Below are 13616 nucleotides of genomic sequence, written 5' to 3' on the forward strand. Positions count from 1 at the left end.
ATTTTTTCAGAGAAGTTAAATGACCTGGTGACCACCTGGTGACCCGGTGACCCCTTCAGTTCTTCAAAAATAATTAATTATTGAATAACCTGAAACCATTAACGATAAAATATATTTTTGGTCGTTAATGATAAAAATAAATGGTTCATTTACTCACAATATTTTTGTACAAAACGACCCCAAACTTTTAACTTCTTTTCTGCAGCTTCAAATGCTATCTTAGCGAGTTCATATTCTCTAAATTCTCTCTTTAAATCTTCTTGTTCCCATTGGTCTAGTTCGTATGGAGAATCTCTATAACTATAACATTTCTCACGTTCATGTTCTAATTGTTTTCCGCACATTTTTCCAACTTCTTCTTCAAACAAATGTTTTGCATTTTCTACTGTATCTTCGAATTCTTCTTCATCTAACTTCTCATGAACTTTCTTGTCTATGGAGTCCATAATTTTTCCAACTGCTATGCAATATTTTGGAGAAGCCCACATTGTTATATAGTTTATAAGTCTTGGGTCTACATACTTTCCTCTAACCTGTTTGATTTCATCAGAAATTCCCGCATGAATTTTGTATAAAAAGCAACTGTCTGAATTCCGGCGGTTGCTATATTCTTCACAAAATGCCTTATAATACTCTTCCCAGGACTTATTTTCCAACAACTTTCTAAAGTCTTTCCTAAACTGCTGACACATATTTGTTGCATTAATGTAACCATCCTTGTCTCTACGTAAGACTTCAATACCATTATAAGTGCCTTTTGTGAATGTTTCGCCATTAGATTTGTTCGTGAATGTTTTTGCTTCGACTGACATTATTGTCTTTACATACAAAATAAAAAATAAAAATAATTTTAAAACTAATGAAATTAATTATTTTTGGACTGAATTCATTCATAACACCATTAATAAGCTCATAAAATGCTCGTTTTGAGGTTGAGCCACTTTTGGCTCGACCGTATTCTTTCATCCAAAACTCAATAAACAATTATTGAATAACCCAAAACCATTGACGATAAAATATATTTCTGCAGTTCATCCATTACTTCATTACCTAATTAATTACAGACATAAAATATATTTAGTTCATTCAATGAACGCGGTACCATGCGAATACAGTCATAAATGGTGGCATATAATCTTTACCCAAGCCTGTTGGATTTGTTGTGAAAGTGTGTGAATGATTTCCTCCTGGTTCAGTTGGTCGAAAAGTCTTTTTTGCCGAATGGTTATAATCTGGAGATAAAACGTCATTGCCAGCATAATATTCTGAGTTGTATAATGGGTGGTCTCTTAATGAGTGGCTATGGTCGCCAGAAAAGTTTGTAGTTCCTGTATGAGTGTGCGGGGGTAAGTTTGCTTCTTTAATTTTCTTCGAACCACCTGTTTGCTTTGAAGAGTTTGCACAATACAAAAACCTGTCAACTATTTGTTCCCATGCACCAACACCAAACATTACTTGAGGACCTCTTGCATCCATAGATGTATAAATAGAACCCACTGGGTTCATTAAATCAAACATATGAGATATTATAGGATTGTCTCTTTTGAACTTAAAATATAGTGTAACTATTTCAGGTTTCTTCTGGTTTGTGTCAGAATATTTTTTATAATATAATCTTATGTTTTCAGGGTAGGTAAAATCTCGACTATAATATTTATTTCTGTCATCTATATAATAATATACTATTCTCGTTTTTTCTATTGCATTATATCTTTTATATCTATAATAATCTAAATATAATGTTTGCTTTTGTTCATCTGCATGTAGTGTTCCTTCGTCATCTACATAGTCATAATAATATGGTGCTGGAGCTGGGTCAGGCAATGTCATATCCGTCATTTCATAAACTCTTAAATATTTCTTTTGTTCGTCTCCATATAAGTTTAAGTAACAGTTGTTGTCTAATGGAACTTTAACTTGTGTGTCATCATTCTTTTTATAACTTACATACATTTCATTGTTATTTTTCGGAATGAGTTTACACCGCATACCATTTTTTAAGGAATGTACCAATTGCCCTCTAAAATATTTATTTTCTTCATAGACGGAAAAGTCACCAGCAATAGTTTCAATATTTTTAGTTGTTCCTATCAAACTTTGGTATATTTCATTCACATATTCCTTATCCGCTTTCTTCATTAATTCACTAGTCACATAAGTTTTATCCGCTTTAAGGTCTAAACATTCTGAAACCCATCCTGTATCAGCTTTAGTTTTTAAAATCTTTGATGTCCATTCATGATACCATTCAACCCTTTCTTTAATTTCATTATCTTTTTCATTAACATATTCCTTATCTGCCTTCTTCATTAATGCACTAGCCACAAGTCCCTTATCTACCTTCTCCTCTAACTCACTAACCACATATTCCTTATCTGCCTTCTTCATTAACTCACTGTTGACATATTCCTTATCTGCTTTCTTCTCTAACTCACTAACCACATATTCCTTATCTGCTTTCTTCATTATGTCATTTAGGAAACCTTTTATGAATTCCTCATTTAAATTAAATCTTCCAATCTTCAAAACTTTAGGAAATGCATTTAATGCGTAATATCTTTGTTCTTCTGGTGGAATTGATGTTATATCATCCGTTATACCTTTAATTTTAGAATTCATAAATAAAATTTCTTTTATATTTGATATCACTGCACCACCTTTGCAAACGAATTCGAAATGGTCATTTTTCAATACTATCTCCAAATCTCCATATTTCAACCTTTGCGTTTGTTCTGCCGTCTTTGAATTATATGCATATAAGGCGTATGTAATGGTCTGTGCCTTAAGTTGCTGTGGTTGCTGTTGTTTAATCATTTATTACGATTTAAAAATAAATATTTAATCTGTTATCTCATCAGCTATTTTTTCTATTTGAAATTGCCATAATATTTCATTCATGAATTCTAAATCACAATCAAATAGGTCAGTTACTCTAAATTTAATATTTGATAAATCTTTTGAATGAAGAATAAATGAATTCCCGGATAATTGAAACGGATATGATAAAGAAAATATGTTTAAGTTGATGGATAAAATGTTTTGTATTGATGGGTAAGAGTTAGGGTCTAATGTTTGATGTGAAAATCTCATTGGGGTATTAACTTTATCACATTTGATTAAAATGAAATTGGAACCAGTGTCAGAATACAAAACATCCCCAACATCTTTTTCAAAATTTAATATCCCCAACAATGAACGAAGATGAGGAGTACAAAATTTAATTTTCAGCGGAAATTTAATAAGGTTATTTATTTCATCAAGTTCAAAAAGTTTATCGGGTTTTGATTTAAAATTTTCTTCATACCATATGATAAATGATTCGTTTAAATAACTTAAAATCGTGTTAATATCCCATTTCGTTATCACATTATTTATATACATATCATACGTTTTTTCTTGGTCATCTTTAATAAATGATATATAATCTGAAGGGTCTAAAAGAATGGGATTAAATTTACCACTCACAGAAACGAGAGTAACATTATAAATTCCGCTAACCGTTAAATTTAATTCACAGTTATTATTCGAAATAATATTGATAATTGACATTTTTATTACGATTAAAAATATGGTAAAGCGTTATTTTCCAGTGATAAATAAAACTAGAATAAGATTACCTCAAGAATTCATAAATTCAACGAATAAGAAATTCATTCATGTTATAAATTTTAGTGTTTTCAGAAAATATGAGTCAATGTCATATTCATCATCGGGTTTATTTTCACTTCATTCAAATTTAGTTCAATCAAACCATATAATGACCATTTCATAAGATTTTCAGATGGTTTAAAAATGCAATTGATAGATTAAAATATGAACAGATTGACAATATCGAATTTTTGGAATTTTGGTTTAAATATCCCGATGGAAAAAAGATTGAAGTTAAAGATAAAGCTGATACTATAACAAAAACAATTACAATGACCGATCCAGATAGTGGGGAACAAAAAGAAATAAAACAAACGATAGAAACTGGTGAAAGGTCAATTATTATTGATTATGATTCAAAGGATTATTATTCAATAATGTTAATGCTTGAATATTAAATAGTCTTAACAAAGAATTTTTCAAGTGATATTTTATATTCATCAACTATTTTATTATAAATATCATTATAAGTTAAATGTAGTTCAGTTGTTGTTCCGTTCTTTGATATCTTAATTGTGCTAATATCCTTTATAGGATTTATTTTTGCAACTGTTCCGCAGCATGAAACATCATCATCTATGAAAAATTGAATCTTAACGTCTGAATCTTGAACATCACAAAGAATGGCGATAATGTGAATTAATGATTCATAAGGTAAAATAATTAAACCGGATTGATCAATTAAATTTATTATTGAATCATAATTATCAGTTATTATATCACGGTAAATTTTCATTAATTCTGAATTAATGTCTATTTTATATGGCGCATTGCGACTGGAATCGTAGATTCCTGGGTTCTCGATGTTTGATGAAAGAGGTGGGGGGTATGTTGGATATGTGGGGATTTCAACGGGTTCATCTTCTTTATTTTGCTCCTCCTCATTCTTTGGTAAGTCACGAGTTAATAAATTTGGTTGAGTTGCTGACCTTGTTAATTCGGGGCTAACATTAACTTTAACATTTTGAATAATTCGTGATTTATCATCATTTACGTTATAACCAACCGTAATCTCTGCTTTTGCGTTAGTGTTCTTTTGACTAGTGAAACGCCTTCTCATTTATAATTGAATAAAAAAAGAAAAATATATTTAAAGTTTTATTTAGTTGTTACGGTAATATCCCAAGGTTCATCATTGTTTGCTTATACTTTCTTTGTAACTGCACCAATTATGTTATTGATTATGCTTTGAGTTTCTTCCAGTCTTATTTTATCATTTACAATATCTTTAATCATTTCATTACATGCATTCTTAAAACCATCTGATTTTTCTAATTTACGTCTATCACTTTCTTTAATTAAATCGAAGTTATAACCTTGTTGAGAATAAAGTGGTTTCTTTATCAATTCCTTGAACGCTTCTGAAAGTGAAGATGAAGAAATTCTTGCCACTTGAATTGGTTTAAATTCTGCTTTCATTGCTTCTTTCTGTTCATTGAACACTGGATCGAATAAAGCAACTTTAAAGAATTTCTTAGCTGGAATTTCAGGTCTCAAATTTGCATATTGACCATCAAACTGATTAACATATCGTGGTAATCCATCCGGTCCTTCTTCAATAGCATTTAATTCTTCATTGAAATAAGAATATGGATTATGACGGTATGAATTAATTGGACCATTTTCACCTTCTCCAATGTATTGTTTAACAGCTTTTCCATTTTCATCAAATTGCATAGGATAACGTTCATTATATGCTTTACGTTTAGGATAATCAGATACAGTTAATTTATAACCATTTATGACTTTAATATTACCTTGACCATCAGTAACGAAAACTTCATTTATACCATCAGGTTTTCCATTTGGACCCGTAATGTCTGCTTCGTGTGCTTCCCAATTTGGACCATGACGTTTGGCATATGCTTGAGCTTCTGGTAATGTTAAAACGTTTCTCATTTGTTTTACATCCTTTTGAAGACCAGCAACAATATGAACTAATTCTTTCATTCCGTCTGGAACTTTCATAGTTCTATTATATGCACCCTTTTTGTTTGTCCCTTGTTTTAATGGAACCTGTAGAAGATTTGCTATTTCTGTCATGTTTAATTATAAATAAAAAATAAAAATTAATTATAAAAAGTTAATCAAATTTAACACCTCCTTTATTTAAATCAACTATTATTTTTCCATGTTCACCTAATTGCTGATATTGTGTGTAAAGTTCATTAATGCTCATTGGTAAATTCACTTGATAAAGCATAACGTTCAACTGTTGACGACTAAAACCACTGAAAATGAAAAGGGTTGATAGATTTGATTTAATGTTTGTGCTTAATGCTTTGAAGTATTGAACAGCCATGAAGAATGAACACTGAATGTGTCGACATTGAGTTAATAATTGATTAAAATATGATTTCTCATTAGTTATTAGTTTTGATTTCACCGCATCATCTAGAAAAATTAGTGAATGCAAAAATTCTCTATCAAAATTTGAAATAGAAAGTGTTTCAAATAATTCATCCCGTTGTTTATCAATAATTTTATCCTCTAATCCTTGCTTCTTGATTGTATTATATAATTCTTTATACATTAAAAAGTTTTTTAAATAATCTTCTGCTTCTTCTTGTGATAAATAAATAATTGGAATTTTGATTAAATGCTTTAAAGATTCAAATGTATCATCTGAAGGTGAACCTGAACGTTGATATAAATTAACACGTGTGAATAGGGGGAAGTGTTAGCAATAATGATAATTTGTTTTAATATCGTTAATGTTTTACCTTTATTTTGTTTACCAATTGCTGCAGTGATTGAATTTAAGTAACATTCAGAATATGGAATTTTCATTAATTTTTCCTTAGATAGAGCATTTCTATTATCACTCAATGCTTCATTAATCATATCATCTACGTATGTATTATATACTCCCGCTAATTCTTCAGAATTGAAATCCATTTAATCAAAAATAAATTTATAATTTTAAACATTTCTATTCATCAATATTTCATCATATGAACTTCTATACTGTGGTGGTGTACCTGTTGGTGATATTTCAAACCTTCATCCGGTGTCCATGTCCAATACGTAGTCCTAGTAAACCAAACCTGAGGAGGATTTGTCACCTTTGAACAGTAAGTGTCATTTTTCACACTGAATGATTGGATAAGCTTTCACTTGTACTGTAACTTGTGAGTTGAAAGTTTCTAATCCATCAAAGAATATACCCGCTCCATCACGTTGAACTGGAATAGTGCATAAGAATGAAGTTTGGTCTTTCCATGTTTAATGGCTTGCCATCATCATCATTCAGTGGTCTAGTTAATGAGTCCTCGTATTCTTCCGTGCATTCATTCACTCCATCTAAATCAGAAGCTTGAAGCATACGTGTAAAGAATATGTCGCCCACTGTGGTCATCGCTTGATCGGGGAAGTTTCTGGAATCTATAGTGACCTGAAGACCTCGAAGCATTGAATTTTCTAAAACTGTTCTTTGCATTGCATTCTTCGGAAATGCTAACACAACATCTGTAACATTATGAAGAGCGTATGAGAAATCTGAGCTAATACCTTCAGGAGTGATGCAACCTCCATTTAGTGAACGAACGTCAATATGTTGAGCTGGAATCATGAATGGATCTTCCTTACTAAATAAACGTGGTATTGCTTTAACTGATTCTTCAATTAAACCGTATCCTGGTGTAATGCATTTATCCTCTAAAACTTCCATCTTTGTGCATGAAATAATAACGTCATCAACTGTTGCGTCAGCAGATGTAGCGGCTAAGCTTGTAATTAATTTGGCAGGAAGTCCGATTTGTTGGAATTTGCGATCATATTTATAAACATGATTCATAATCTTTTCATAATTTTCATCAGTTATCTTTTCATAAACGTAATTTTGTAAATCAGCAACTCTTAACGGGTCAACCTGACAAAATACTAAAGTATCCCTGAAAACATAATATTTAAGAATGATTTCACCAAATGATTTAGGGTAATCATCGAACGCCTGAAATGCTAACAAATCATTTACCGGAATAATCATATCAAAAGTGATATTAACTTCTTCATTTGCTTTCTTGAAAACTTCTGAAGGGTCAATATATTTACCACATACTGAGTTATCATATTTTTGAACAATTATTATATAACGAATGAACAAACTTTTTAACTTTCCTTTCTGATTTTGGTTTATATGTTGCAAATGCGAAAGATTCACGGGCGCAATCCATTTGAAGATAACCCATCACCTCTTTCGGTTTCTACTTCTAATTGTTTAAAGCTTTGATTTGATGATTTGTAACCAACGAATAAACGCATGCATTTAAAAGCGGCATCACATGTGAAAGCTTTATTTGAAACTAGAGTTGCTTTAACTTTGCGTTTAATATATGTGTCACCTAATTGGTTCACATCATGAGCCGGATTTGTAATTCTTAAATGAGTTTGTTTATCATCAAAAATATGGAGTATCAGAGTCATAGCATGAACTTTCAAGTTCTCTATAATATCTTCTACCGTCATTCTTTGCGAATATTTCATTTATCTTTTCGAATGAATGAAACACATTTCCATTAATCGGTTTAGTGTTTGGCACCAAATAGTTAGTCGTCATTTATTATTAAATAAAAAATCAAAATTAAAAGATGAAAATGAATTTTTAATTTTAATGAAATAATCAACTATGGCGGCAGGATTCTTTAAAAAATTATGGGATAAAGTAAAAAGAGGAGCGCATAAAGTTTGGGAAACAATGAAGAAAGGAGCAAATTGGATATTTAAGAATAAAGAAGCAATTAGTGACATTGCTGAATCAATAACACCAAAAGCTGCCCCAATAAGAGAAATATTAAATAAAGGAGAAAAAGTTTATCAAAGACTACAACCAATACTAAGATAAAAATAATATTTATTTATTTTTCCACTATCTACCTCCTATTTTATTAAGTATTCCTTCAGCAATTCCACCAATTGCGTTACCCGCTTGTGCTCCCATTGCCGGATTACCTGCTTTAGTACCTAATACTCCACCTATGATAGTTCCTGCCGTTTTCGCTACTGGTGCCAAAAAGTTTGCAACAGGTTTAATAACCTTTTTATAAACCCAACCTGCAGCTTTCTTAATTCCATCCCATAATTTTTTAAAGAATCCTGCCGCCATTTCTGATTTAATATTAATTAAAAAATATATTTCATCACTTATATTCTAATTTTTATTTAATGATAAATGAAACCGATTTTAAAAATAAATGAAACAGAGGAGGAAGAAATAAATGAAAGTGAAAATGTTCAACAAAAAATAAACGTTGTTAAACCAATTACTGAAATAAAAATTTTTTCATCTTTGAGAATTTAATGACTATTATGCTAACAATAAAAAATTATTTGAAGAATTGACAACATGTAAATTGAATAAAATGTTTAAAGTTGATGGATTCAAAATTTCAAAAATAAAAGGAGTGGTTAGTTTGAAATCTATTCCTCAATCAAGAATCACCTCATTAATGAAAATAGATGATTTAACAAAAAGAATAGAAATTATTGAAGAAAGAATGAATCAAATAATTGATTTCATAAATCATGACTCGTTGAGCCCGGGTCCTTAAAATCCATCACTGAGTTCAAGGTTATATTCATCAAATATTTCATTATTAAATGCAACTTCTGCTAGTTTATTTATTTTTTCAATACGATCATTTGAAAGTCTATCGTTTAATTTTTTTCTGAAGTTTTTCATTTTCTAGTTCTGAAACTTTATTTGGATGATATTTAAACCCGTTAAATTCTTTTTCCTCAGTTTTGATCATTAATTTACAAAGAACTTTTGTGGTTGGAATTCGTTTAAACCATTTATCATTAATATTTGTTATAAATTCAATATTCGGAATTAATTCCCAAATTTTTGCATTTTCAATTAATTTATTATCAAATGCAAAAGCATATTTTTAATATTAAACTTACCTTTATAATATAAACTTTCTACATAATCATCGAAATAAACATCTACTTGTTTAACATTTTCAAGAATTGGTGAAAGAGCATCCATTAATTGATTGACGGTTACGAATCTTGATCTACTCATTTTCATACGAATTAAAAATAAATTATTCAAAAATGTAAGACATGAATTTCTAATTTCTTTCATTCATGAAAATAATTATTTCTAATTTCTTTTACTCGTTTATGACTCCATTGATTCCATTCAGGATTTAAACAATGTTTAATTAATCGCGGAATATCTGACATCATCTATATATAGCTTCTTTTATAAAAGATAAAAAATAAATTATTTTAATGGTTTATTTTTTAAAAAATTTTATTTTTTATTTCATTATGTATGGGTTGAGTGTAAATGTCTTACAATTTTGAAAATTTTTTAAATCTTGATTTATTCAAAAACGTAAGAATAAAAACCGTAAGAATCATACATTTTTTTACTTCATATGTTAAAAAAAATGATACAAAATCGTTCAATATTGTATGAATTCTTACGTTTACAAAAAATGTCACATAACCCATCATATCCTACTACTAGATTCAGATGCAAAAACGCTGAATAATTTCCTATTGGAAGCTATTTTACATAGAATACTAGGTTAAAATTTTAGATGAGTAATGCCTTTCTCTGAGGAAAATGCTGTGTCAAATGTTTCCTTGTATATATACAATTTCAAAAGACAATCTAAAGATGTATGCCCACTAAAGTTTATTGGATCAACTTAACTATTCATTATAAGAAATTCTTGTCCTAGTCATGCATGACGCAAAGTGACGCCGAAAACCATCCCACCCCATAAATTACATTGCCAGATTTTTTACAAGATTATCTTTTCCCAAAAAAATAATCTTTCCCAGATTTTAGGTATATCAATCAGAAACAGTCATCTTAATTCATTATGTTTTATTAAAAAAAGTTTTGAAATAAACTTTTTATTGATTACTTATCATCGCCATGATCTGATGCAGAAATCTTCTTATTCTTCTTAATCACAATAATAACGACGACAACAATAATTGCAATGACAAGAACAACTGCAATCACAATGACTACAATTGCCCATACTGGGAATTTGCTCTTTGCTGTCTTCTTTGTATCTTCTTTAACTTGATCTGCTGTTTTGACAGCATCCTCACCAAGAAGGATTACTTCTAAATCTTCTTCGAAAAGCATTTTCTCTGTACCTTCTGGTGGTTCTCCTGTCTTCTCATACTCTAATTTAACTTCACCCTCTACGGATAACTTTGCCTCTTCACCTTTTTCAAATTTTTCATTAATCTCCTTGAATGAATCCTTACTTACGTCTATCTCTGTGCTAAATTTTGTTGCATTGGATAATGTGTTATCTCCTGTATAAACATCCATATCGAATTTATCATTATCTGATGTAATAGTGATTTTCTTGATGGATGGATTAATGTTATTATAATTAAAAGAATCAATGTTACTTATAAGTTTAAGCTTATCACCATTTTTCTTAATTTCGTAATTATGTTTTACCTTTTGAGAATATGATCCTGATGCCTTTGTTGAAAAATAGGACAGCAATTTTGAATCTGAAATATAAACATTATTTTCCACTGATTCTTCACTATGACCAATTTCTGATGGATAAAATTCAACAATTTGAAGTTTGCATCCACTTGAAGTGTCTAGACATTTAATTTTTGAATAGACCCTTGATGTTGATTTATTATATGAAACCGCAAGTGGTTTATTAACCGTGACAGGTTCACTGTATTTCTCAGTTTCAGGAGAATAGAACCTAGCCGCAACTTCATAATTTGTATTATTACTTGCTATAAAATAACCATCTTTTGTGCAAATTTCTTGATTTGGTTCCAGAATTATAAAATCACCTGTAATCATGGGGTATTCACAATCAGGAAAAGCTGATTCATCAGAACCTTCATGAGGTATTCTGCTTACTGCTAGCCTATGGCGGAACATTGATGATAAATGAAGTAAACGCAAAAAAAACGTATTAATATATTCAAAATTTGTGAGTTTCGATATAGGATTAAACTTATTATCGGATGTTTAAAATTAGTAAATAAACATTAATCATAAACTGAGTTCAAAATTGAATTAAAGTCTTTTCAGGGGGGTTATACCGTGATATTAGCCTTGTACCGAAAAAGTGACGGGCAATGCCGTAAAATAATATTTTATTAAAAATTTTTGGTGGAGAATTGGAAAATTTTTGTTGGAAAATTGGAAAATTTTCCTAATCATTTGGACTATAACCTGGCATATTAGGGAGTTTTGTCAACAACTCAGTGCTGGGATCAAGATAGTTTGTAATCCAAAAGTAGAAACGTTCCTTGGTGTCTTGTTCTGGCTTCCTGCAAAATCTGTGATTTGCAGGATTCTTCTTAATATTGTCAGAAATTGCGCAAATCATGTCCATTGTCGTCAATTCTTCACCATTGATGTTAAAACGATTTCGATTACGGTAATTTCTTTTCTCTTGCAATTCTTTTTCTGCAGGAGTCAATTCACGAACATACTTATTATGTTTGAGAGCTTCTACAGAACAAGGGCAAAGACCGCAGGCGGCGGCAGCATTTTGAACCGTTCTTAATGATACTGATTCTTGCCATGCGCTAATAAATGAGTAGATAATGGCGTAGCGCATCATTGCAGCATTGCTGTTGAACTCTTGCTTCGGTGCCTTAATGTAATCTCTCAGATAATCCGTGAATTTGGACTTTAATCTTTTGGCAATGCCAACATCAAATACTTGTAAAATGTGTGTTGTATGTGCGGGAAGAACAATTAATTTGATGTTGGCACTTGCCAAAAGGAACAATGCCAGAGGATTCTCGCGGCTGGAGTGTCCATCACACACAATGAGAGCAGGCTTGTCACGTATATCTTCTGGCATTCTCTGGCGTTCAAAGTTAAGCCACTCGATGAAGAAAATGCAATACAATAAGAATACACTTCTGTTCACCCAGCCTTTTGGCGTAGAAGTAAACCAACAATGTCTTTCGCGCTGGAATACTTTCAGTTCTCTAGGTAGTTCTGCAATACATGGGAGAACAAAGAGAGGTGGGACAGATTTGCCTGTCATTGAGCATCCGCATAAAGCTGTAATGTGCGGAAAGTTTGGAATTCCTTTGGCGATCATATGCTCTATCTCCTCAGGTAATGCAACTTTCTTCTTCTTAAATTTGTTTATGAATGTTTCATCGATACTAAAAATCAACTCCTCTGGAGTACTTTCGATTGTTTCACGATGTTTATCGTAGAATTCTTCGATAATTCTTGGTTCACACGCCATGTATCTTGATTCTTCAATCTCTTGGCATGCCTTAAGCTTGCAATGCAATTGCTGTAAAATATGGTTAACATAAGGTCTCGATACATCATCACCACCAAGAGTATTGATAACTTCTTCTGCAAGAGTAGGACAATTAATCTCAAGAAGGAATCTGTAACCATAATCTCTTCTGAGCTCTTTCAACTTGAACGCCTCGTCAATAATGTCAGCTGCTTCTAGAGCTTCACCTTTGTAAGCAGAATCTTCGATAATTTCTTTTAAAGTGAGCTGATCACGCTCGCATAGGTATGGATCTGCACCGCCATGATTCCCTTTTTCCCAGTATAGACCTAATGCAGCTCTTTTAAGTGCAGTAGCAATGAGATTGGATGTTAAAGTTCCGAGATCTGGGTATTCTTCCTCTCATGCAAGCTTAGTTTGACTATATGTCATACCTTCGGCGCGACAATTGATGATAAACTTTTGTTGTCTACCAAGAAATTCGACTGTGAGAAATTCCATTTTTAATTTTAAACGAGCACTTGAGCCACGTTTTATCTGACTTCACCAGCCAAAAAGCCCCTGTACTAAGTGTCATGTTTTTGTTTATTTTAAAGTTTCTGCCATGTAATGGTTTACATTGCAAATTTTTGAATACTTTACATCACCATAAAATGGCAGTACAAGGCTAGTTTATCGGTACAAGGCTCTTGAAATGACTTTACATGATGCAGCATTCAAAAATTTCATACTCTCAATTGA

The 13616-nt window shown here is 31.1% G+C and overlaps 6 protein-coding genes across 6 annotated transcripts, besides 1 other annotated feature; all 6 read right to left on the bottom strand.

The window, feature by feature from the left end:
- Positions 1 to 7141: part of a mobile genetic element that runs on past the window's edge.
- TVAGG3_0775740 (uncharacterized protein) lies at positions 150 to 812 on the bottom strand (the record flags this gene model as incomplete). The annotated part of the gene is made up of 1 exon (XM_051246117.1): positions 150 to 812. One exon carries the CDS (start codon positions 810 to 812, stop codon positions 150 to 152), a length of 663 nt encoding a protein of 220 aa, XP_051092704.1.
- On the bottom strand, positions 1087 to 2814 carry TVAGG3_0775750 (phage tail repeat-like family; the record flags this gene model as incomplete). Its single annotated transcript, XM_051246118.1, has 1 exon — positions 1087 to 2814. One exon carries the CDS (start codon positions 2812 to 2814, stop codon positions 1087 to 1089), a length of 1728 nt encoding a protein of 575 aa, XP_051092705.1.
- On the bottom strand, positions 4992 to 5691 carry TVAGG3_0775760 (uncharacterized protein; the record flags this gene model as incomplete). The annotated part of the gene is made up of 1 exon (XM_051246119.1): positions 4992 to 5691. A coding segment is annotated over one exon (700 nt), but the record flags the coding sequence as incomplete, so codon positions are not given.
- Positions 7142 to 10528: 3387 nt separating the features above from the next.
- TVAGG3_0775770 (glycoprotein 38 family) lies at positions 10529 to 11539 on the bottom strand (the record flags this gene model as incomplete). Its single annotated transcript, XM_001320085.1, has 1 exon — positions 10529 to 11539. The coding sequence occupies one exon, from the start codon at positions 11537 to 11539 to the stop codon at positions 10529 to 10531; it is 1011 nt and encodes a 336-aa protein (XP_001320120.1).
- A 277-nt stretch (positions 11540 to 11816) lies between these two features.
- Positions 11817 to 12230, bottom strand: TVAGG3_0775780 (uncharacterized protein; the record flags this gene model as incomplete). Its single annotated transcript, XM_001320086.1, has 1 exon — positions 11817 to 12230. The coding sequence occupies one exon, from the start codon at positions 12228 to 12230 to the stop codon at positions 11817 to 11819; it is 414 nt and encodes a 137-aa protein (XP_001320121.1).
- A 19-nt stretch (positions 12231 to 12249) lies between these two features.
- TVAGG3_0775790 (DDE endonuclease family) lies at positions 12250 to 12875 on the bottom strand (the record flags this gene model as incomplete). Its single annotated transcript, XM_001298702.2, has 1 exon — positions 12250 to 12875. A coding segment is annotated over one exon (626 nt), but the record flags the coding sequence as incomplete, so codon positions are not given.
- Positions 12876 to 13616: the final 741 nt, after the last annotated feature.

This window comes from Trichomonas vaginalis, chromosome III (genome assembly GCF_026262505.1).
Source record: "Trichomonas vaginalis G3 chromosome III, whole genome shotgun sequence".
Taxonomy (NCBI): Eukaryota; Parabasalia; order Trichomonadida; family Trichomonadidae; genus Trichomonas; species Trichomonas vaginalis.